Below are 23050 nucleotides of genomic sequence, written 5' to 3' on the forward strand. Positions count from 1 at the left end.
AAAAAAATGTTGAGAAAGATGACAATGTAAAACAGAAATAAGTATGTTTATTCATTTCAGGTTTAGAATAAATTTTTATGTCTAATTTTTGTCTGAGTTTTGTTTTGGAGCAGAATTGGAAAGATCAGGAATTTTCTGCTAGCAGCTATTCTCTCTTTTTTGATGGTAAGACTCTAATACTGTTGTCCCCAGTTTACATGCATTGGCTTTTGAAAATTGTATCTGTGACCAAGAAAAAAGGTTGTTATAAAGAAGTACAACAGCAGAAATAAACCCAGTAGCTGTTTATTTGTTATGATTGAGATAAATTGCTATGAATTTGTACAAACATTTCCCACAGAGACACAGGAGAGGGAAGACAGATCCAAAGGCTGTCAACAGTCTTGTCAAACATAATGTTACAAGACAGTGATTTTTATGAGAAGTAGGTAGGAGGTATACTACTCTTTTGAGCTTTTTCATGTGTCTGAGATAGATCCTAAGAGCACTGTGTCCCACTGAGGCATCAGGATGCCCAGGGGCTGACAGGGCAGCCCATCACCAAACATCACCCTGCCCCCACCAGATGCAAAACTTAGGGTGATCCCCAGGCCAATACCTGCCCATACACCTCTAGTCCCAGTTCTAGCTCACAAGTTTTTCTGGACTCACTTTAACAACACTCACATTTCAGCCAGCTCCTCTGTAATGTACAGGGAGTTTCATAGAAATATAGAAATGTTGGTTGGAGAAGACCTCAAGTGGCCATGTAGTTCAACCCATTCCTTGGTGCAGAACTATCACCAATATTAGGCCAATTGGCCTTCATACTTTCAACGTAAGTCTTGAGCACCTCCATGGGCACAAATTTTACAACTTCCTTGAGCAACCTCGCTGAGCGCGGTGCTACCCTGCTCCGGAATTTTTTCTTCATGTACAATTTTATCTTCCTAAGCTACAACTTGTGGCCATTATCCCCTCTTATGTCGTCTGGCACTACCCCAGGAGATTTTGACTGTATACCCCATGCATCAATCTTCAAATAAATATAAGCAGAAACCATTAGTTTTGTCTTCACCAAGCTGTATAACTTCAGTTTCCCCAAGTGCCATTCATGGTGAATATTCTGTGGCCCTGATCATCTCTGTAGCCTTCCATTGGATCCTCACCAATTTCTTTTTATCACTCTTAAACTGTGAAGTCCCAAACTGAGTGTGGTATTTTACATACAGCATTACCAGTGCTAAGTAGAGAAGAATAACTTCCCTTGGTCTTGTGGCCAAAGTCTCTTAACACAGTTCAATACGTAGTTTGCCTTATTCTAAAAGACAGAGCACTGGTGGCTTATCTCCATCCTTGTGCACACCATCATCCTCAAGCTCTTTTCATCGGGGCTTTAACTCAGTCCCTCCCTAGCCTGTGTTAATGCACGGAATCATGTCTCCCTAGGTCCAGAACTTTTCGCTTTTTCTTATGGAATCTCATAAGCTTTCTCCTGGTCTAGTTCTAAAGCTTATCACAGTCTCTTTGGGTATAGCTGTATCATTTGTCATAGCCACAATTACACCTTCCAGTTCTGCAAATGTTCTAAGTGCAGTTTGTGCTATTATCCAGGTCATTGAACATGTTGAACATTATAAGAGAGTAAATTCAGTCTAGATATAAGGAAGATTTTTTTTATGATGAGGATGGTGAAACACTGGAACAGGTTACCCATTCCTGGGTAATCATCAGGTTGGATAGGGCTCTGAGCAACCTGATATAGTTGAAGATGTCCCTACTCATTGCAGGGAGGTTGGACTAGATGACTTTTAAAGGTCCCTTCCAACACAAACCATTCTATGATTCTATGATTTAATCCTGAGCTGTCTTTCAAAACTGCCTCTTCAAAAATCCAGAACAGTTAGCTATCGCTGACTTCTCCATGGGAGCTTTCCAAAGTGTCCCAGTGCAACATCCTGAGTAAAATTAAATATTCAATTGTAAAATCCTGAATCAAAAATCTGCTGCTTACCTTCGCATTTCACCTCTAAATCCTTAACTTAGTCATCTCAGATACACTGTAACCAAGTCGCCCTAGAAGACACCCATGAGGTCTTCCCTGTTTGTGAATAGGGCACTAACCCTCATCATCCCCTCCAGCACTCGCATTAGGAGATTGCTACCAGACTTCTTTTTTTTTTTTTTTTTTTTTTTTTTTTTTATCAATAGTAGAAGTACAATTATGCCATTATTGGAGAGCTTCAACTTTTCCCTGGGGATATGAAATCTTTCCTTGGCTAACATAATAATTGCATTGCACATAATAAGAATGCATGGTTAATGGGAGACAAAATTTTACATGGTTATAAACTACTCTTATTCTCTATTACCAGAGTTCCTAGGAGTACATTTCATGCCCAAATACAAGAAAATTTTTTACCTACCAATTACGCCTGAGACATGCAAGTGTGTGCATCACAGCAATTTTAGGAAATTCTGTGCCTGCTTTGTAATATTCTGTAAATAACTTTTATTCATATAATAACTGCACAAGTATTAGTTATAATGAAGCTATCTGCATGGACAGAATCAGTAATTTTTGCTATTATCATTTAATTCTGCATTCAACTATCTGACTTTTTTCTTTTTCTTTTTTTTTAACAACGGTGAAAGTACAATTCTATTCCCGGGGAGCTACAATTTTCCCCAAGGATAATATAATAAAGCAAACTAAAATCTGGTCCAAAAATCCCCATAAGTAGATGTAGTTTATCTGCAAAAAAAAAATGCTACTGAGCCATTGATAATCAATGTCATGTTTTTCAATTACAATTCAAAAAGAAGAAGCTCAAGGCAAGATAAGTTCTGCATTCTTCCCAAAACCAGGATGGCAGTAGAAATGTGGCTTCAGACAACCCTCTTGGACCACCAGTTTCAGCTTCTGCTACCTTTAACACCCATGTAATAGATGTTCAGGGCCATGGAATACCACAGGTAACAGAACATTTGGAAATGGTTTGTATAAACTTTTAACAAAATTTTCAGTTTATCATAGGATAAGAAAGAGAAGAATGAGAGCAGAGTTCCTGACATAACCTCTAAAAGGTAGGGAATTTATCAAGCAAAATAAGCCAAATTAGTACTAATTAATGTTGTCTTAGAAGAAAAGGACAATTTCACCTGGTGAACAGTCCAGTTTATTTAGTAAATCTCACTAAGTTTTCCTTGGGAATGTCCCAAGATTTGGCTAGGAAGATCTCCACTTAGCTGGTTGTATCCGGCAGAGATATAATTTGTACAAAAACAGGTTTTGTGTGCACTGAATATTCAGGTTTTATCTAAACTGTGAAGCTCTTGTGGTCACGTATAATTTATGAATTTTCGGTCTATCATTAAAGAAATTATAGACCCTTAAAGAAAGTAATCTTGCATTTTATCTGCCTGCGAATGTCAGGAAAGCTCTAAGAATGTAATGTGTAAAAATAATTTACAAATTAAATTGATTTAATAACATGGAAAAAGTCACGGAGTTTTCTGTTATGCAGAAGTGCTGATTATAATCCAGTCTTTATATCTGGTTAAGAAAGGGGCATTCTAAATACTTATGTAGATTTTGAAAGTAGCTCTTTACCAACCTGCACCACAAGAAGATTATCATCATCCCCACACTACCACTGGCGAGTCAGAGCTTAAGTCAGTTCAGCTATCTGGGAAGCATTATTTCCTAGGATGCCACTATCAACAAAGAAATAGATAACAGAATAGCAAAGGCATGTAGAGCCTTCGGAAAACTCCATAAAAGAGTCGGGGCAATAAACACCTGAAGAAAAGTACAAAGATTAGTGTCTACAGAGTCATTGTACTGTCTACTCTTTTATATGGGTCTGAATCACGGGTTATCTACCGCCATCACGTGTGACTCCTCGAACACTTTCATCAGCGCTGCCCCCGTACAATTCTAAACATCCATTGGACTGACTATGTGTCAAATGTTACTGTCCTTGAACAGGCAGGGGTCACCAGTATCGAGGCCATATTGTTGCAATCACAGCTGTACTGGGCAGGGTACATCTCCAGGATGGAGGATTACTGCCTCCCTATGATTGCGTTTTACTTTTTTACATTTGTGGTGCCACTGGCTGCCACAAGAGAAGTGCCCCAAAGAGGGCATATAAGGACTCCCTGGAACAATACCTTAGCCTTGGCCATATTTACTACCATCAGCGGTCCGCCTTGGCCTCCAATCAGGAGACTTGGAGACACACCATACATAATGCTGTTGTCTCTTTGAGAACACATGCAGAATTAGTCTCAAGGAGAAAAGACAACGTAGAAAGAATCATGCCCCGCCTATACCACCCAAGAAGACCTTTCACTGTGCTTTTTGCAACCGAATTTGCCTATCCCACATTGGCCTTTTCAGTCATCAGCGTGATTGTAGTAAGTGTGGGTAAAGCCCTTCCCAAATCTTCGTTCGTGAAGTCATCAATCAATCATTTATAATTTAATGTACTGTCCAAAATGAGATTACAGATTCGCATAAGAATAGGAAACTTTTAATTATCTAACTGTGAAGTAAGATAGAATTACTCTTTTGTTTTAAATAAATATGTCAAAGTAAAAGGTTTGTCTTTAAATGTATTTTAGCTGAATCTGTGTAGCTCAGTTTTAAATCTTTTACTTTTCCGCGATTCTTATCCTTGTGTGTGTGATTGCTAGACTCTAAATTTTAATTTTGTATTCCATTGAAAGATAGGCACTTTTTTCATGATGCCAATTTCCTTACTTGCTTAGAAACCCAGAAGGGATAATATTCCCCATTATTATTTGAAACAACTTAAAAAACATGGTTCCTTTGGGGACTTCACAGTGACACTCATTCACCTTCTACCATGAGTGTCAGGTGTTAGTTTTGGTATGCAGCATGAAATAAAAATGAAGCATAATCAAATGGCTTTTGTACAGCTTTTTCATGCAACACAATTATAAATGATCTTGAACATTACACATGGAAAGGACAATTCATTATCCTAAATCAAGACTGGTAGTTAGTGTGATATACTACCTATTTATCTAAAATTCTATTTTAAAAAAAATCTCTTTCTGCCAGAAAATTTAACTTTGAAAACTCCATAGTTTAAGCAACTATCTGAATCATATAACAAGATTCAATTACACCAGGTGGTATAGACTGATATATTTGGTAACGTAACAAAGATGCCAAACTTGACAAAATTTGTTAGTTTGACAATAGGGCAAAATGCCATTTTATTTCAAAGCTAATGAAAAATATTGCTTACACAATGATGAGACCCATCAAGCAGATTTATAGCATATGACATTTGTGAGATCACAAATATTTAAAAAAAATTGGAAGGCTTATGCAATGGGTGATTTGACTATGGTTTCTGCAGTATAATAAGCACAAGAAAAAGAAGAAGGGAGAGCACTGACACTCAGACTTGCACAGCAGAGGGCTAGAAGCTTTCTGAGTTGTAAAACTACTCAAACAGAGAATGCTGCTTCTTCAGCTTATGCAGGCACTGTCATGGCTGGAATACCACCTGGATGTTTAGTTCCACAATTCAAAGAGATACTGCTTGGGGGAATTAAAAACTATGAGTCAGATTCAGTGAATCCAAATCCCAGCAGAAGTTTGGCAGAGGACTGAGTCTGTTCCTGGAATGCCAGCATTAATGGCTGAGGGCCAGGCACTAATCTCAGATGCACGGCACGTGTCGCCTCCTATCTCGATTAAGCCACGTCTGTGGTTTGCACACACAACACATAGCAGATTTTCTAAGGCATATGCTGCTTCCAGTGCCACACATCTTAGTTTAAAATCTGGTCCATAAGCTATGACTATTCCTTTTCATCTTTTTTTTTTTTTTTTTTTTTTTAAGTCGTTTGATGAAGAAATAAAAACAAAGAAAAGGAAAGTAAAAATCTGTTAACAGCACTCATCCTGTTTTACCCCTCTGACTCCTTCTTCATCTCCTACCCCCTTCTTCCAAAGGATCCAATCTCTATCACACCAAAGATGCAAAGAAATTAAAGAAATAATAGAAGCAGCACAGGAAGATCATTTTCCTTCATTCATTCTTCAGCATATGTGAAACATGACAGGATTCTATAAATTCACAAGTATTTACTCTTTAAGCTAATTCTGCAGTTGTAAAACAACGTGCAAACTGCAGGCTAGAGAGAAATAAGAGTCAGCATAGCAAAACTTGATTAGAAAGTTTAGTTTGATTATCTGTTCCTTATTTGCATCACACTGCTGTTTCACTCAGAGCTACCTGACTGGAATATTTTCACTGCAATCTGAGCATGGAAACTGAAGCTATCGGCAGAATACCAGGCTGCAGGAAGCACAGTATTTTTATGCTGGAACATTCCAGTACGTTAATTGCTGCTTTGAAAACCATACTCCAAACATTTTCTTCCTTCATTTTATCTCTTGTTTTTGATGGAAGATGTCCAGAAAAGATGTGGTTGAGCTTGGAGATGAGAAATGAGAGACCAAGGGGCTGAAAGGTACCTTATGAGTGGATTAATGCAGTGTCTTAAAGCGCTGGCCTTCAACTACATGAACTTGATGGTGAATTCAACCAGATGAAGGAGAGTGAGAAACAGTCAAGATCTGATGGCTGAAAAAGTCACAGTAAAAGGGAAGACAGTTGTATATTTATTGTCTAAGAACTACACTGAAGACTCTCATGTGCAACAATAATTAAAAATGTTCAACTAGAGAAGTTAGCTTGAAAAACAAGGAGAAAAACCACCTGACCTTTCTGTTCTTAAAAGAAAGCCCATTAGCTGAATGATTGATCTTTTGCTTAACTTTTTTATTTTTTTCTTTGTTCCTTAGCATGTAATTTTCCTCTTGGTTTCATTCTCTACATTATATGAAACACCCCAAAGTATTTTTATCCTTTGGATATTTATTCCAAATTAGGGAGGGGTGAGTGGGAGGCTAATTAAAAAGTCCAGTCAGAACAAATTCCACTTTCAGTCAGCTTTTAGCCTTTAACATTCTATCAGGACAATCACCAGAAAACAAACTGCGTTGACTATTTTTTAAATAAAAGAAATATCTGCATAGATTGCGTATTAATTTTTAAACCCATATCCGTATTTCACTGGTTTATAACAACCAAAAAAGTCATAAAAAATTGCAAGAAAAATGACATCCTTTTCTTCTGAAGTGTTGTAACAAAGAATTTTTTTACTGTCACTAGCCCTGGCTGTGCATAAGCCTCTTTCTTGAACACTGGAGTCATATATAATGTAGATTAGATTGGTAGGGCTAGAAATCTTAATTTCTTTATTGTATAAGTGTAATGCTAGAAACCTCCTGTTTTCATTACAGCAATCTAATGCCAGCCATTTCCTGTTTTCATTAGACCATTGTAATACTAGACTCCTACTGTTCTCATTAGTGCAGGACTGTGTAATGGCAACCACCTCATGTTTTCATTATAACAGAGCTGTATGGTGCCAGCTGCCACTTATTTTACTTTACAGAATAGCATTTGAATGTTGTCCATATTCATTCCAAGAGAATATATACAGAGATGTCAAGGACCTTAGAAGTCTAAGGCCCCTAAGAAGATATTGGGGAACACCTTTCCTATTTTGTTTCTGGAAGAATGGTAAGGAAATTACACAGAATACACAGAGAAGAGGTTAAACCCTGGGATTAAACTGTTGTGGAACACAGTTAAATTCTAGCAACTGCTTTTCTGATCTATAACCTACCTGGGCTTCCAGAAGAAGATAAAAAGGTAGTTGTAGTAGTTAAAGGTCTGGATTAGACTTGTAGGGAAACCCAAGTTAACTTCCTGGCTCTGGCATATATTGCTTGTGCAGACTGCAAGCTATAAATTCTCAGTCTTATTACTGCAGCTGTGACTGGTCTGGAGTTAATAAAATTTTCTCTGTCCAAAGCACTGGATTGTTTTGTTTCATTCTGCATCTATAATACTTTTGCAATACAAAATATTTCACTACTTATAAGTACTGCTTAAAAGGAAGCTGTGACTCCTTCTCTAGGGTCTTCAAATTCTATTGTGATGATATTAAATGGTAGTAAGATCTGTCTGATGGCACAAAAATCTTCAATTAAGAGATGTTAAAAATGTAACTTCTTTGAAAGCTGTAAGGGTTCTGTTGATAAGATGCAGTTAAATTGTGGTTACACTGCAAAGGGTTATGGCTATTTTAGTTGTTGTAGAAGATACTAGAATAAAAAAAAAAAAAGAACAACAAAGACACAAAAACCAACAACCCAAACAAACAAAAAACTCAGAAAACCCCAAACATCTAATTCTAAAAGAAACAAATGTGTAAGACGTGAAAATATTTTTAGTACAAAGTTTTCTAGTTTTTCTAAAAAGTTTTCATTCACTTAGGTTTCTACTGATTTCGAACTGATATAGATCTCAAAAAAAACCCAACCAATGGCATTGCTTTGTAAAGGGCTGGTACCCGGTATGTGGATGTCCTGCAATACCATTGCAAAAAAAAAAAAATCCCTGTTTTACGTAAAGGGACTGTATCTTCAATCTGTAATGAATAAATGAGCTGTGTTTTAGTCACGAGGCAAAGCCACCACATCAGCTGGCACACATACATCTGCTGTCTCTATTCTGGAGTCTTGGGAGCTTGAAACGCTCACTATCGTGACCAGAAGCACTACAGTGAAGGCCTTTATTGTCTACTTGACCAAAATTACCAGTTCTGCACTGTGACTTTGGTTTTAATTATTTGTGTGATTCCAGCTTGTCATGTTTTATGCGTTGTATGTTTTAATGATTTGTAGCTTTACTGTAGCTCAGGAGGAAAGGAAAGAAGTTCCGTGGACAGATACCATAAAAAATGTTACAGTTACTGGTTGTGGTGGGTTAACTATGACTGGACACCAGGCACCCATCAAGCTGGTTTACCACTCCCCTCCTCAGGAGGACAGGAGGGGAGAAAATAAGACAGAATCACCTCCTTGCGGGTCAATATAAAGGCAGTTTAATAAAGCAAAAGCAAAGCCCACATGTGGAAACAAAGGAAAACAAAAGATTTATACCCTGCTTCACATCAGCTGGTGTTGTCCCACCATTTCCAGGGGAAAAAACTTTCAGTACACATAGAGGTTGCTCAGGAAGACAAACAGAGTAACAAATGACCCAACAACAATCATCCTTCTCCTTTCTTTTAACTTTTATTGCTGAGCAGATGTCATATGAACATCCCTTTGGTCAGCCCTCCTGTTTATGTACCCTCCCAAGATCTTGCTCAACCCCAGGGTACTGCTGGTAGTGGGGGAATGCTGCAGGGACAGTGTTGATGCTGTGTGAGTGCTGCTCAGCAGTAGCCAAAACACTGGTGTACTATCAGCACCTTCTTAGGTACCGATACAAAGCACAGCACTATGAGGGCTACTACGGGGAAAATTAACTCCATCTAAGCCAGATCAAATACACTGGTACTTATATTCATTTATTTGGAAGAAAACCGCTCTTCAGAAGTATTTTTGTTCCATGTTTCCCCTCTTGATGGAAAAGTTGTGGTATCAAGTAAAAGAAAGTGTTCTTTGTCATTCTCAGATTACTGTATTATTAACATCAGTGAATAGGGCGACTGGCAGGTGTGTATAAGTTTTGTTAAAATGATTAAAAGCTCTGCAAATCATAACCTGTCAGTGTTCCCTGGGAAACAAAGACCTTTCCATCTGTTAGGGGACTCTCTGAATGTAATGTAATGTAATGTAATGAGTCACCTTTAAAATGACAGCTGTCACCCTTAGAATTTGAGCCTTGAAGAGAGTGCAAAAATATAATGAAATATATATAAACCTTAAAGATATCCTCAATTTGTTATTATTTTGATCACCTCACTGTAGGCAGGGTGTATAATACTGTAATTCTTAATCTTGTAATCTGGATTAGGTTCAAATCAGTAGGAAGATAGTTATGTTTTGTAATGTTAGAGTTTGATGAGGCACTATGTGCCTGCATATATCCTTGCACATTCTCTGTCACAGTCTTCACAATGAATAAAATTTTACGAGTATAGTGGCATGTGATAGCAGCACATTTGAAAATTGCTTCTCGGAGCTGTAGAAACCCTATAAAAAGGAAACTGTGGGGTGGAATTGAGGAATATGGGGGGATTGGTGCACTTTTGGTTCACCTGCAAAGATGGTACACCTGTACTCCCTTCCCCTTCAATATTTAAGCTGTTTTAGTAATGGTAAATTATTTGTCACTCCTTTGTTCATACCACTGTTTTGCCTTGCTGATGCATTATCTGAACTAAAGCAGGTGGAGTCATAACATTTTCTGTGAAATAAAATGCAAATTCTGCTATGCAAATGGACCATTAAGAACTGAATTAGATTAAGCAGTGGTGGTAAATCAGCAATTATGTTGCACTGTTTTGCTTTTTTTTTTTCTCTTTAAATAGCAAGATTCCAGCACAAATAAAATCCAACAAGTCTGCAACACATGTTGTATATAGTCATGCTATTCACCTCTAGAAGAGAAATCCTAAGGCTTCTGATGTGCTTTACTGAATCTAGTAAACATTTTACCACTGCTCTGATGCAGTCTTTAAAGCTAAGGATGCTGAGTAAAGTGCTTTGAGTCAGCTGGCAACAGAGTGTATTAATTACAGCTCATAATAGCTTTCATTTTTACATAATTGTTGCATGGTTGTGCACATTATGCCAATTCCTCAGTCTGGACAGGTGATTGTGATTAATATTTATGCTGCTGGTAAAAATGAGCATGCTTTTAGCTTCATTGATGTTGAAGATTTTCTGGGTTATTTCAAAAATGAAACAAAAATAATAATTAAATACACAAACTGAGAAACAGGTAGTTCTTCAAATACAGTTCTAACTGATTCTTCTCTGACTCCTAAAATGCATTCTGTGCTAACCAACACATGCATCGAACAAGGACTGGCTTTTCTGCAGACCATTCTTCAAGGCTTGGAAATATGGAATAGCAGATGACAGTATGCCTTACAAATATTCAGGATGAAGGAAATAAATAAAGTGACAGAGGAGAGCTGGCATTCACTTACAGGAAGCTATAGGACTCAAGATTTGGCAGCAGCACCTAGTGGCTCCTTACACTTGAGTGTTGTCATTGCCCATAGAAGCTTGAATTTCTTCCAGGCAGGAGGTGATGTGAACAGCACCTTAGACTACAGGAATTACCAGTTATCAGCAGAGCTGTCTCAGGTTTACATTCTTGATCCCACAGTAAGCTTGGCAAATCTCCATGAAAGCTTTTTCTACAAGAGTGCTTGATTCAGACATTCTCCAATTGCTACTACTTCTGCTACGGCCACAGTAATATGGTGGTTCCCTGACATTTCACCTATTTTAAAGGAACAAGAAATAATAAGAACTGAAAGTCTGCCTAAAGTGTCATATTTCTTTTGCTCCTCTATCTTTATTCTTGCCTCCAGCCACAATAACATTTGCAGCTGCAGTGGTTTTAAGATTTAGCAGTCTAGAAAAAATTATTAATAAGTGTTAATGGATCTTTTAAAAAAAAGGTTATCTCTATGAAAATCAAAACACTGAATGTACTTCTTAGCATGATGCAGGCTTTGCCCAGGTTTCTAGATCATCCATTTCTCCCTCCTATTTTAGTCCACTAGAGCAGATGTGCTTAGAAAACAATGGTGTTGGATTTCTAGTCATCAACTATAAATTATAATCAACTATAAATGTGTTATTCAAATGAGTTGTGGAAGAAAAAAGTGTCCACGAACAAGGTTATATTTATGATTTGTCCTGTGTTGTTTTGTTGAGCTTTTTGTGTGGTTCAGCTTTTGGGTTTTTTTTGTTTTGGTTTTTTTTTTCCCTTTGGGATTCTGAAGGCTACTTCTTAAAGACTGCTACTTTCTCAAAAGGTAAGTGTTCTTTTACCTTTTAAAGGATTTTTGTGTCTTGCTTTGACATGTACAAGAAGATTAAGTCAAGTAAACAAATTCACTTTTTTATCCATATTGAATCCATAAGCAAGTCAACTAAACAGACTCCTCCAAGGTCGAATTGAAGCACTGAGTGGCAAATACCAAGGAGCTTGGTTTACTTACTCACACTGGTGCATGGAGGTGCAAAAATTATTATGGAAACATAATTACTAACCTCTGGAGTCTCTTCCAGAAGAAGATATCATATAAGAAGTCCAGATTCTGGACAATGCCCATATTCTGAAGCTTTTCACTACTACAGACTTTGAATGGAAGCAAAGCCTCAATGTTTTTAAGAAGCTTACCTTATAGTCAAAGATAAAGGCTTATTGATGGTTGCTAATCTCTATTCCAAATCTCTTATAACACAATTGAACCATAATATTATTAAAAATAGTTTCACATTTATTCTTTTCTGCTGTATTTACTATATTCACTTGGTGTTATATAAATCCTCATGAAATGTAACAGCAGTGGCTTATATTCTTTTCTTTCTCAGTTTAGAATGAGACACAAGGGAATAAAAAATCATTCCTATAGCAAATACAGCACAAGGGTATTCCCAGTAAATACAATTTCACTTCCACTCTAAGACAGACCCTTAACATGTACTTATAATGAAATATATTGTTATGAATCCTATTCTGGTTAGAAGATATTTAATACATTCATTAGTTATCCAGAATATACGTACCAGATTGTTTCTCATAATGTCAGTAAAAAAAAAAAAAATCACAAAGAAAAAGGCTATTTGTTTAGTTATCAAGAAAACATCCTGATTTATAGCTAGTTTACCAAGTGTGATACGCCTTTCAACAGGATCTCCCACTGAACTCACAAGAATTAATAAATAATTTGTTCATAAGAAGATAAGTGTTTTAATTGGAAAATAGTACTTTAATATGATCAAATTTTAAAACAAGTAATTTTAAGAAAGAAATAGAGGGCTTATCTACATTTTTTTTTAAATTACATTGTATTAAGATTGAAACATCTTTGAAGACAGATGAAGAGTCTGCTCTAAATCCTCTACATAGATAAATTTGCAATGTGAAGTATTTTAAAATGGACATATGAAAAGGAAGGAGTGGTGACTAATAAAAGGGGTACTTGCAGAAATCACTATAGTCTCTAGCATCATAAAAGATGCATGTTGTAAAAGGTTTAAAAAAATAGATGCATGGAACATTTTCCTAAAGACAGTAATAACAGAAATAAATGTAATTTTTTTGATGGTCAGGCAGCTGTGATGTTCCTATTTTAATGCTGATGCCAGCACAATGATCCATTTTTCATCACTCTTAAATCAAGCTACTGAGAAGTGTTCTGTGACTGTCCCAAGAATGACAGAAAATTTGCAGCTATTATAAAATGCAAATCTGTTAAGGAATAGTTCTTCTTGCAAACATATTACAAGTGCATTTTCTCTACTGCACTAGCAATCAACTGATTTCCAGATGCAACTTCAGTGTTGGTTTTAACTAGAAAAATTTTGAAGATAATCTAGCTTTCTGTCAGTAGTTTAGTAAGTTTACTTTCATAATATTTCCAGAGAGCATTCAACTCTCTGGAACAACTGGAAGAATTGTTTCTGAAAAAAATATCTTTTCAGAAATGGAATTTTAATTATCTTTAATTATTTTAATTATTCCATTTTCTCAGTACATAAAAATCTAAATCTGTTGTTCAACACCTTATGCTTCAAGCCTTGTTTCTTTGCAAATTAAGTTGCAGAATGTTTATGAACGTTTTAGAGTTCTGTCCAAATAGAAGTTATTATCTGTAGATAAAGAACCTAAAGGAAGGTACCACATCAGAAGATTATTTTGATTTTTAAATATATATGTGTACATATTTAAAAAAATTGGTCTTCCAATCAGAGAAAAAAAATGTTTTCCCAAAACTTAGAATAAATGTTTTTGTGAGCTAGGCACTATCAGGAGCTATCAGCAATAAATAAACCAAGATACTGTACTCTCTTCCCTGAGTCATAACATATGCATTAAGGAATATATATCTCTGAAAATTCTTAGATGGCTCATTAATTCCCTGATCTATTTCTGCAGGCACTACTGATACTAAGGTGACCTTTCACAAATCAAGCTATACATACAGCAGAGAGGTGTCCCTTTTTTCTACTGAGAAAATTTCTTTTTTAGGGAAAGCATTACTAACTGAAGAAATAATCTTTCAGCTTCTTTCAAGTCTTAGACTCAACAAAGGATAAGGATAGAGTATTTATCCTGCGAGTGAACACCCTGAAGCAGTTATATGTGGTTGGCTTAAAGGAGATCTAAAAATCTCTGTTTGACACTGGCCACTTTCCAAATGAGAAATCAATGACTCTGTATTCTGAGTAAAGAAAAGTCAGCTTGGTTTATGACTTATTCTATATATACTGTGGATCCAGCCAAGCTCTGAATTACACACAGTTGAAGACAGCAAGAGCAACATCCTGTGTCCAGCGAGGCCTGCAGCAGCTTCACATTCTGGCAAGACTCTTTGCATACAGTGGCTTGCTAGATTTTGGAATTCAGTCTGTAGGAAAACAAATATATGTAGGAAGGGAACAAAACCACGGAGGGGCTCTGTGCTGAGGATAGCCAGCTAATTAGATGCAGGCTGATTCTGTTTCTGGCAAAGAGACTTACCAAAACATGCAATGGGTAAAAGGTAATTCTGCCTGCATAACCAGCATATATTTTTATTATTTCTGTCGTATTCTGAACAAGATAAAATTCTATTTAACCATGACAAGAAATGCCTACTTACTTAAATATTGTTAAAAAATGCCACAAATAAACAAAAAAACAAACAAAAAAAATCCCAAATCTCAAAAAAACCCTGCCCCAAATAATCCGGTGTGGAGACTTTACACTATTTTGTATGTTATTAATACAGTCATATGGGAACAGACAGAAGGGGCCACATATTCTGATGGCTTGATCATGATGTCCAAAAAAACAAACCAAAACAAACAAGCAAACAAACAAACAAAAATAAGAGGTTAACAAAAATGTTAAATTATAAAAGCAAAAGAGACAAAGCAACCAGACATAGAAATTAGTCATATTTTTCTTAGCATTTAGTCACATTGCTTACAGCAGTATGAAAAAAAAATATTTACCTTTATTACTCAGGCTCTTAAGAAAGACATGTTTAAGCAAACACACATATACACAAACAAAAAACCTAACCCTTTACATTCTTCACATTTTTTTTCTCCACCTCTATATTCAAGCAGTGTTCTGATTTTTCATATTGGGCTGATAGTTTTAGAGAACATACACCCTCATTTGTAATGTTTTTGGTGAACTCACACCAGTGTACTAAACCAGACTATCCTTTATTCATCTCCATGTTTCTACGAACAAATAACAGGCTGTAGGGATTCAGCACATCAGCTGCTTAAAAGATAAACCTACCCAGCTTGATGAAAACTCTTTGCCACCTTCCTGTTGAGAGAAAACGGTTACACATTTCTAATAAATGAAGCAGGAACTGTCATTTTTTTGGCAAACTGATAACTAGCTGTAACAGCCGCATTGCCACAAGTTGCTTTTCCAAAGTAATTACCATCAGGCTCCCTGTGGCATGCAGTGTTTAACACATTTCTTCTGTGTTAATGAATGCAAAAGCAGGCAACACCACTATTAGTAATTGCTTTTTATTCGTAGTCCTCATTTTCCAGATAGGTCACATTAAACACAGCCATTAAACAATAGCGGTTGAGATAATCCATACAATGTATGCTGCTTTTGTTTGGGGTTTTTTGTGTCGTTCACTGGTCATTGGTGCAACTTTGAGCCATGTGGGGAGACAGGGGCTGATAAATGAGAATGCCAACCTGTATCGCAATTGGGCCAGAGAAGGCAAAACCTGAATCAGGTTTCATTCAATTACACTTCAACAAATCCTGATAGCCAAAACTCCCATTTAAATGAATACAATAATAATAACTGTCTGACGTCAAAAGAAAGCAATTAGACAATAATGAGTGGGCTTCAGACTCCTTCTTGACCTCAGCAATTTCCTTTCCATTGGACAGCAAGCAGATTGAAAGTTTGTTTGAATGATGTATCTTGCTCCACTATGAGCAGTGTTTGACTCCTAGGTGTAATTTGAACTGGGAAACCTATATTCTGAAACAGCAAATCACATTTCAGGAGAATCTCTTTCTTCATAAATATGCTGAGGAAAAAAAACCACAACAGCAACAAAAAACAGAACAAAATAACAAACCAACCAACCAAAAAAAAAAAAAAACACACAGAAAAAATAGCCTGATTTGGAGTCCTGATTTGATTGGCCAGTTGCTACAGGAGCTCCCAGTTTCCCAGTTGCTGACTTTCATTGATAATAGAAAAACAGAATACCTTATTTACTATTCACAGTGTACAGCACAATTTTATTAGTTACTTGCCTCCTATAACTCTGCCACTGTCTTTGTAATCAAATGGCAGATATTTTCTTTTAGTCTTATAAAACATGTATGTAAGGAATGAGAACAACAGCTCATAAACTTTATCTTTCATTGCTGCCTCTTTCTTTCATTGCTGCCTCTTTCTCCAGTGGTGATAGTAGAGACACCACAGAGAAAACATACTTTCTTAATTCTTTTGTGTGCATTCCTTCCTGCACACACACAATCATGTTAATTTAGACTGAACCAACAAAACCCGCATTGCATAAGCTCTGCTGTTTGTTGGTTCGTTACATATCCCTTCTAAATCATGAAAAAGATTTCTTAATCTGGGATATCCTTATTGAAAGAAGTATGCCAGAGATCTACAGCACAAGGCAGTTGTCAGCCAAATTAAATAAAAACAAGATTTCCTAAACTCTTCTATAAAGCTGTGAGTCATGAGTTCTGAATTACCTTAGAGTGGTAAATAAATAATCACTACTAAATACAGATAATGTGTTAAACTGCTAAAGCTAGTAAATCACTAGTGACAGAGAGCCTTAAGGTAAATTCCTCTTACATTGGCACAGCCCTTTCTCAGAATATTGTGGGTTTATGTCTTCAGAAACATACAATGAATTGTACAATTGGTTACTCATTGTTAAAATAATTTATAAAATACACAAATCTCCATCACTTGACTGCATTTACATACTGGCTTAGATTTTGCTGAATAATGGATTTCACTGGCAGAGCTAAAGACTTGGTGCACAGACACAAAAGTGATAGGCACCACAGAAATATGTATAAGAGACAAATAAACAATAAGAAATCCTCTCCACTATGAAATTTCAAGCTATCAAGCTATCAAGCAAAACCAATCTCTTGTCTCCTGGCCAAGAAAAGAAAAAAATATATAACACAGACAACACTACATTTTAGATACATAAATTGTCCAAAATATGGAGAGTAGCTTGATAAAACATGTACAATATCTTTTTTTTTTTTTTAAACATGTAGCTGTAGCCTTTTTTTTAACAGCAGGAGCTAATAGCTAAGTGTCAGAATGGTTGTCTCCCAAAGACAATTCATTGTAAGATTGACTAGCTAAAATCACCATTTAACAGCAATCCCAACAGGAAAACAGACTGTTGGGTCAACTTTCTTTCTTGAACTGATAAAAGCTATGGCTTTGTGGAATTTGAGATTGCCAACATCTTATATATGTTTGTAAAGTAATATTACATTTAATAAACCAAATACACCATTTTAAAACCATGAACTAGAGTGGTATTTCCAACAGTGTATCTGAAGTATGTAAGGGACAAATCCTGAGATAAACGTTATATTATTCTGTTGCTTCTTGTTCTGTGCAAGTTCACTTTAAATGTGGGTTATTTTCAACTTTCATCTGAAAACAATTTTGAATTTTTTAAATACACTAAAAACACCCTTAAAAAACAATAATAAAAAATAGAAACTGTATCCCAAGTTATTCTGCAAATACTTTTCAGGATGAATGAAAACCATTCAATGGAAACAAAAAACCCACCCCTTCCTCCCTTCTCCCCCCCAGAAAATATAAGCAGTGTATATCTAGAACTGCAGTAAGAAATTGCACATTCCAAAGAAACAGGTAAAATCCTGCTCATGGCATATTGGCATTAATGCTTTTCATCTCTCTGACTTTAACATCAAAACTTTGGAAACAGTGGCATCTCTTAGGAAGTCAATCAAATATACTTCATTAAAGACGCTGACTGCTTGTGTTTGTTTGGAAACAAAACAAAACAGAACAAAACAAGGAAGTTCCAGATGTTGGTTCAAGTGTAATTTTTGTTATTAAACATGGGTTTGCAATAGAAGCTTCTACAAGGACTTGCACGTAACAATGACTGATGGATGTATTTGTAGGCCGTTCAGTTAGCTCCATCAGCTCACTCAAACACATTTTGAACAGATTATGTACTGCAGTACTTCGTAGACCATACATTAAACGAGAGACTTTGCTCTGAGGCGCTGCTTCCCACGATCCATGGGGAAAAGGAAGCAGGAAAAAACAAAACTCATAGAGTTCGACAGCTACTGAGGCAACACTTGCCATTTACAATATAAGCCCAAATATTTTTGCAACACAACTATATATTAATTTAATAAAATACACAATATAGCTCTTATACACTCAACAATTTGGCTCATATGCACTGAATCTGCAATAAATCAATAAAAATATGTAATTTGATGTAAACACACTGAATCTTCTTACATTTGCACATTTAAATGATCATGTGATTTTTGTGGTTGTCTAAGACATTTTCACTTTCCTGAGCTATTTTAGTGTCCACAAATGAATAAAAAAGTGTTAATAATGTTAATTTATTTTGTGTATTACCCTTAAACACAAGTTGGGTTTTTTTCAGACTTTATTTTACTCTAGTTTTTTTAAAACTTACTGCTAGCTATTTATAGTTTTGTTGGACACTAAAATGCTAAATAGATATTAAAATCTTTTTTTTTCTTTTTTATCAAGTGAATTAGATTATGTGGGTGCTGGACAAGATGGACTATATCATTTTACATTTTACCTTAATATGATATGAGGTGTTTTACTAATGATCAGGATATGTTTTGTTGAAGAATGATCTGGAATGGGTTTTTTGTTTTCTTGTTCTTTTTTTTTCTTTTTTTTTTCTTTTTTTTTTTATATATATTTGTGGCAGGTAGCTTTGTACATAAATGTTTACCACAAATGAATGTTAATGTTTGGTGTCACTTGGACTACTACAAGAACTCATTTTAGGACTTTCAGTAGAAGTCTGTGGTGACTGCTGGAAATCCACCACAGATCAGAATTGTTCAACCCTGTTTTTCTTGGGGTTTATACGTAAACAGTAAAATCAGCATCAGCTATTGAGGACAGTCTTATAATATTAGATGTATTTCCATTCCATCTTTCTCATACCTTCCTATCAGATTGTCAAAATGGCACCGTCTTTCCTTCTTTCATTTTATTCTTAGTGTACTTGACTCTGTCCTAATGAAAGTTTGGACAAAATGAAACCAGCGTCATCTGTCAAAAAGAAAGAGCAGTGAAAAGAACATACTTGTGGGCACTTCAGATGTTCACTAAAAGCCTTAAAGCAGCATTGGTCTTCCTTCATTCCTGTAAATCTGTTACAACCAGGGGATTTACTTAATAATTTACTTTTAATCAGCAGAAGTGGAACAGAACTGCCAGCCTGTCCTTATTTTTCCCCTCACTTTCTGACGGCTACAGGGTCGCTTCCCCGACAGTCCTGCAAGAGCTTGTCTATTTCTCTCACAACTTCCTCGGCATCCACCGACTCTCTGCCTAGATCCCGGGCTGAACGATCTAACTGCTCCAGAACAGAGTCCATCTCACTTGAGTCTCGGCTCACTCGGGAATGCACATCTGCAAAGGCCCTAGCCATCTGATCTGATGCAATGAAGGGAGTGTCTTTTGACTGTTTACTAGGAGAAAGATACTGACTGTCAGTTGACAAGTACTGGCCGCTTGGTTCAGCCAAGGCTCCTGATTTCACTTCACTACCATCCAGTGGTCCTTTTGTTGAGGTGCAAGGCTCAATGCATGTCTTGTTTGGGCTGCTCGATGCTGAGGGAACCTCCTGAAGCAGAGGACTCAGGGCACGTTTGGCTTTTAAGTAAGGTTTAACATTGGCAATGAGAATAGTGTGCTCTCTCTTGTCTTTCCCAAAGGTACAAAAAGTCTTCTTCCCGGTGGGATTCACAGTTTCGTATGTTTCAGTCTCAACATTAGCTTCAACTGTGGGTACAAAGAGATTTGTGCGATAATCTGCATTCTCAGCCTGACTAGCTGTGGGGAACTGTGGCATCCAACACCTGTCAGAATGACCAAGCACTCTGCATTCATCTGTGCAATTAACACATTCTTCTTGCTCTGTAAAATAAAGAAGAAAGAGAAAAAAAATCAAATTACAAGTGGATATTTTTAAACTAATGGATAGGCTATGATCAACATGTTCTGGGCTTGCTTGACATCTGGTTTCTTAATTATGGTGAAAAAAGAAGAAGCTATAATTAAAATATTTCAGAAAGATTGTATAAACCTGCTAGTTAAGACAACAGATTTATTTAACTCTGTTCTCTATGTATTAAAGCATTCACCCAGCCCAGTGGAAGTATAAAAGGGTCATTAGAGAACCATTTTCAGTGGAACTGAGTTTCATCTGTAAACTAATCTGCTGTAGAAATCTGTTAGACTTTGTTCTGTGAAACTCATCCTAGAAACAAGTGAACAGTACTTAAGGAACTCAAAAGTCATTATCAGGATTATTTTTCCAAATCAAATAACAGAGCAATGACTGCTTTTCTGGAAATACAGCACTTCATAAAATCGGCAAGCTGGCTTTTCATTTTTGTCACCTCCATTTAGTTTATAATTGTTTATAATAAAAAGGTTTTCTTGAAAAGCATACTTTTCCTGCTGAGAACAGACAACTAGAGTTTTCCATCAGTATGCATTAAGTATAAGCTTGTCAAAAATTGCATATTGCAATTTTATTAGACATGCGAATGGATCATGTAATCAGTTTTCCCCTTTTTTTGTTTTGTTGCAAGTAAGTGAAAATGGATTTGCTCAATACATACAATTTGGAAGAATGACAAACTATGACACACTATTTGAACTGATAATGTTTTCAAGTAGGTTTTCTATATTCTTATTTCCTTCAAAGAAACCATGGCAAGGGGTTTGGAACTAGATGATCTTGAGGTCCTTTCCAACCCTAACTATTCTATGATTCTATGATTCTATAATATAGATAAGTAACATTTTATTTTTATTCAGTACATTTTTAGACATAAATTTTGATACTTCCTGTTTTACAATTCAAAGAAGACCTTTTTCTTGAAAAAACTTTATCTTGCCTGTCATTTTGTAGTAATAAAATATATTTGGGCCACCATTTGCCATTTTATAATTGTACACGACTCCATCTGAATGTCAGGGATAAAGAAAATTACAGAAATACCCCTTCAATCTGGTTGTTTTGTTTTTGGGTTTTTTTAGAAAAACACAACTCTGATCCAAGTTGCTTTCTTTTTCTTCTTCTCAGTACTCTCTATTCAATACTGATAGAATAAATGCTTTTATCATCTCTATGTTTTAATTTGTTATACACTGGCCTTTAGCTGTTAAGTATTTTCTTCCACAAAATGTGGGTTCAAATATTCATTTTATTTGAAGAATTTAGAATTTATAAAATACCTGGAATTCCACTTAGACAAAAAACTGTGAGCATACCTTTAAACGTAAACATGAAACACACACAGAGACATGCCCCACAGGTCTTCAGAAAAGCAGAAGAAACTTGTTGACTCAGAGATACAAAAAGCTGAAGTGATCATCGTTTTTCTAAATTAGAAAATAAATTTCTAGTAACCTGATAATATCACCACCAGATTCTTAACAGTTGCACTGCAGAATTCTAGCACAGAAGAAACACCAAAGGGGATTTATGAAAATCCAATAGGGTGAACAGCTTTAACTGTTCTAAGAAGACATGAATAAATGTGATTTAAATTTAAACAAGAGTGTGTTATGTCATGGTAAACAGTTAAGTAGACAGGCTGAGAAAGTCGGTGCTGTTCAGCCTGGACAAGAGAAGTCCTCGTGGAGACTTCATAGCAGCCTTCCAGTATCTGAAGGAGGCTTATAAAGATGCTGCGGAGGGACTCTTCATTAGGAACTGTAGTGGTAGGACAGGGGGTAATGGGTTCAAACCAGGAGAAGTTCAGGTTAGATATAAGGAAGAAGTCTTTTACTGTGAGAGTGGTGAGTCACTGGAACAGGTTTCCTAAAAAAGTGGTAAATGGTCCATCCCTGGTGGTGTTTAAGGCCAGGCTGGACAGAGCTTTGGGTGGCATGGCTTAGTGGGAGGTGTCCCTGCCCATGGCAGGGAGACTGGAACTAGATGATCTTAAGGTCCTTTCCAGCCTTAACTATTCTATGATTCTAAGTCAGGGTGAAATAATTTAATTAGCGACAGTTCAGTGAAAAAGTATCATTCTGTATGCGTGCTCCGTACTTTGAGTTTAAAATATAAGATTGGTGTAAACCCTAAAAAAATTATCAAAAGCAAGACAGAATGAAGTACAGTGAGGAGAATACAGAGTGATTTTTGAGGAAAAGAATGTAGCAAAAAGGCTTTAAATAGAAAATTCATACAGCTGAGTCAGCCTCACCTCTGAGCCTGATCATGGAACAAATCTTCCTGGAGATATATCAAAACATATGCAAGAGAAGGAGGTAACTAGAGACAGCCAACACAGCTCTACCAAAGGCAGTTTGTGTCTGACTAATCTAGTGACCTTTTATGACAGAATGACTACCTCAGTGGAAAAGTGAAGAGCTATGGATGTCATCTACCTGGAGTTTTGTAAGGCTTTTGATAAGGTCCTGTACTATATTGTTGGTGCTAAATTGGAGAGATACAGGCTTCACGAATGGACTATTAGATAGATAAGGAACAGTCTGGATGGCCACATACGAAGATATGATTCTGATGGCACTAATCTGTGTGGTGCACTCGACATGGTGGAGAGAAGGGATGCCATTGAAGGGACCTTGACAGACTTGAGAGGTGGGCTAGTGCAAACCTCATGGAGTTCAACAAGACCAAGTGTAAGGTCCTG

General features: G+C 36.4%; 1 protein-coding gene across 1 annotated transcript in view; it reads right to left on the bottom strand.

The window, feature by feature from the left end:
* Nucleotides 1-18020: 18020 nt before the first annotated feature.
* PCDH17 (protocadherin 17) overlaps nucleotides 18021-23050 on the bottom strand; it is a 90573-nt gene continuing 85543 nt past the window's right edge. Inside the window, exon 6 of the mRNA XM_065678162.1 lies at nucleotides 18021-20294. Within this exon, the coding sequence (XP_065534234.1) occupies nucleotides 19612-20294 (683 nt within the window). The 3' untranslated portion in view covers nucleotides 18021-19611. The remainder of the gene's footprint in view (nucleotides 20295-23050) is intronic.

The sequence above is a fragment of the Lathamus discolor genome, chromosome 4 (genome assembly GCF_037157495.1).
Source record: "Lathamus discolor isolate bLatDis1 chromosome 4, bLatDis1.hap1, whole genome shotgun sequence".
Taxonomy (NCBI): Eukaryota; Metazoa; Chordata; class Aves; order Psittaciformes; family Psittacidae; genus Lathamus; species Lathamus discolor.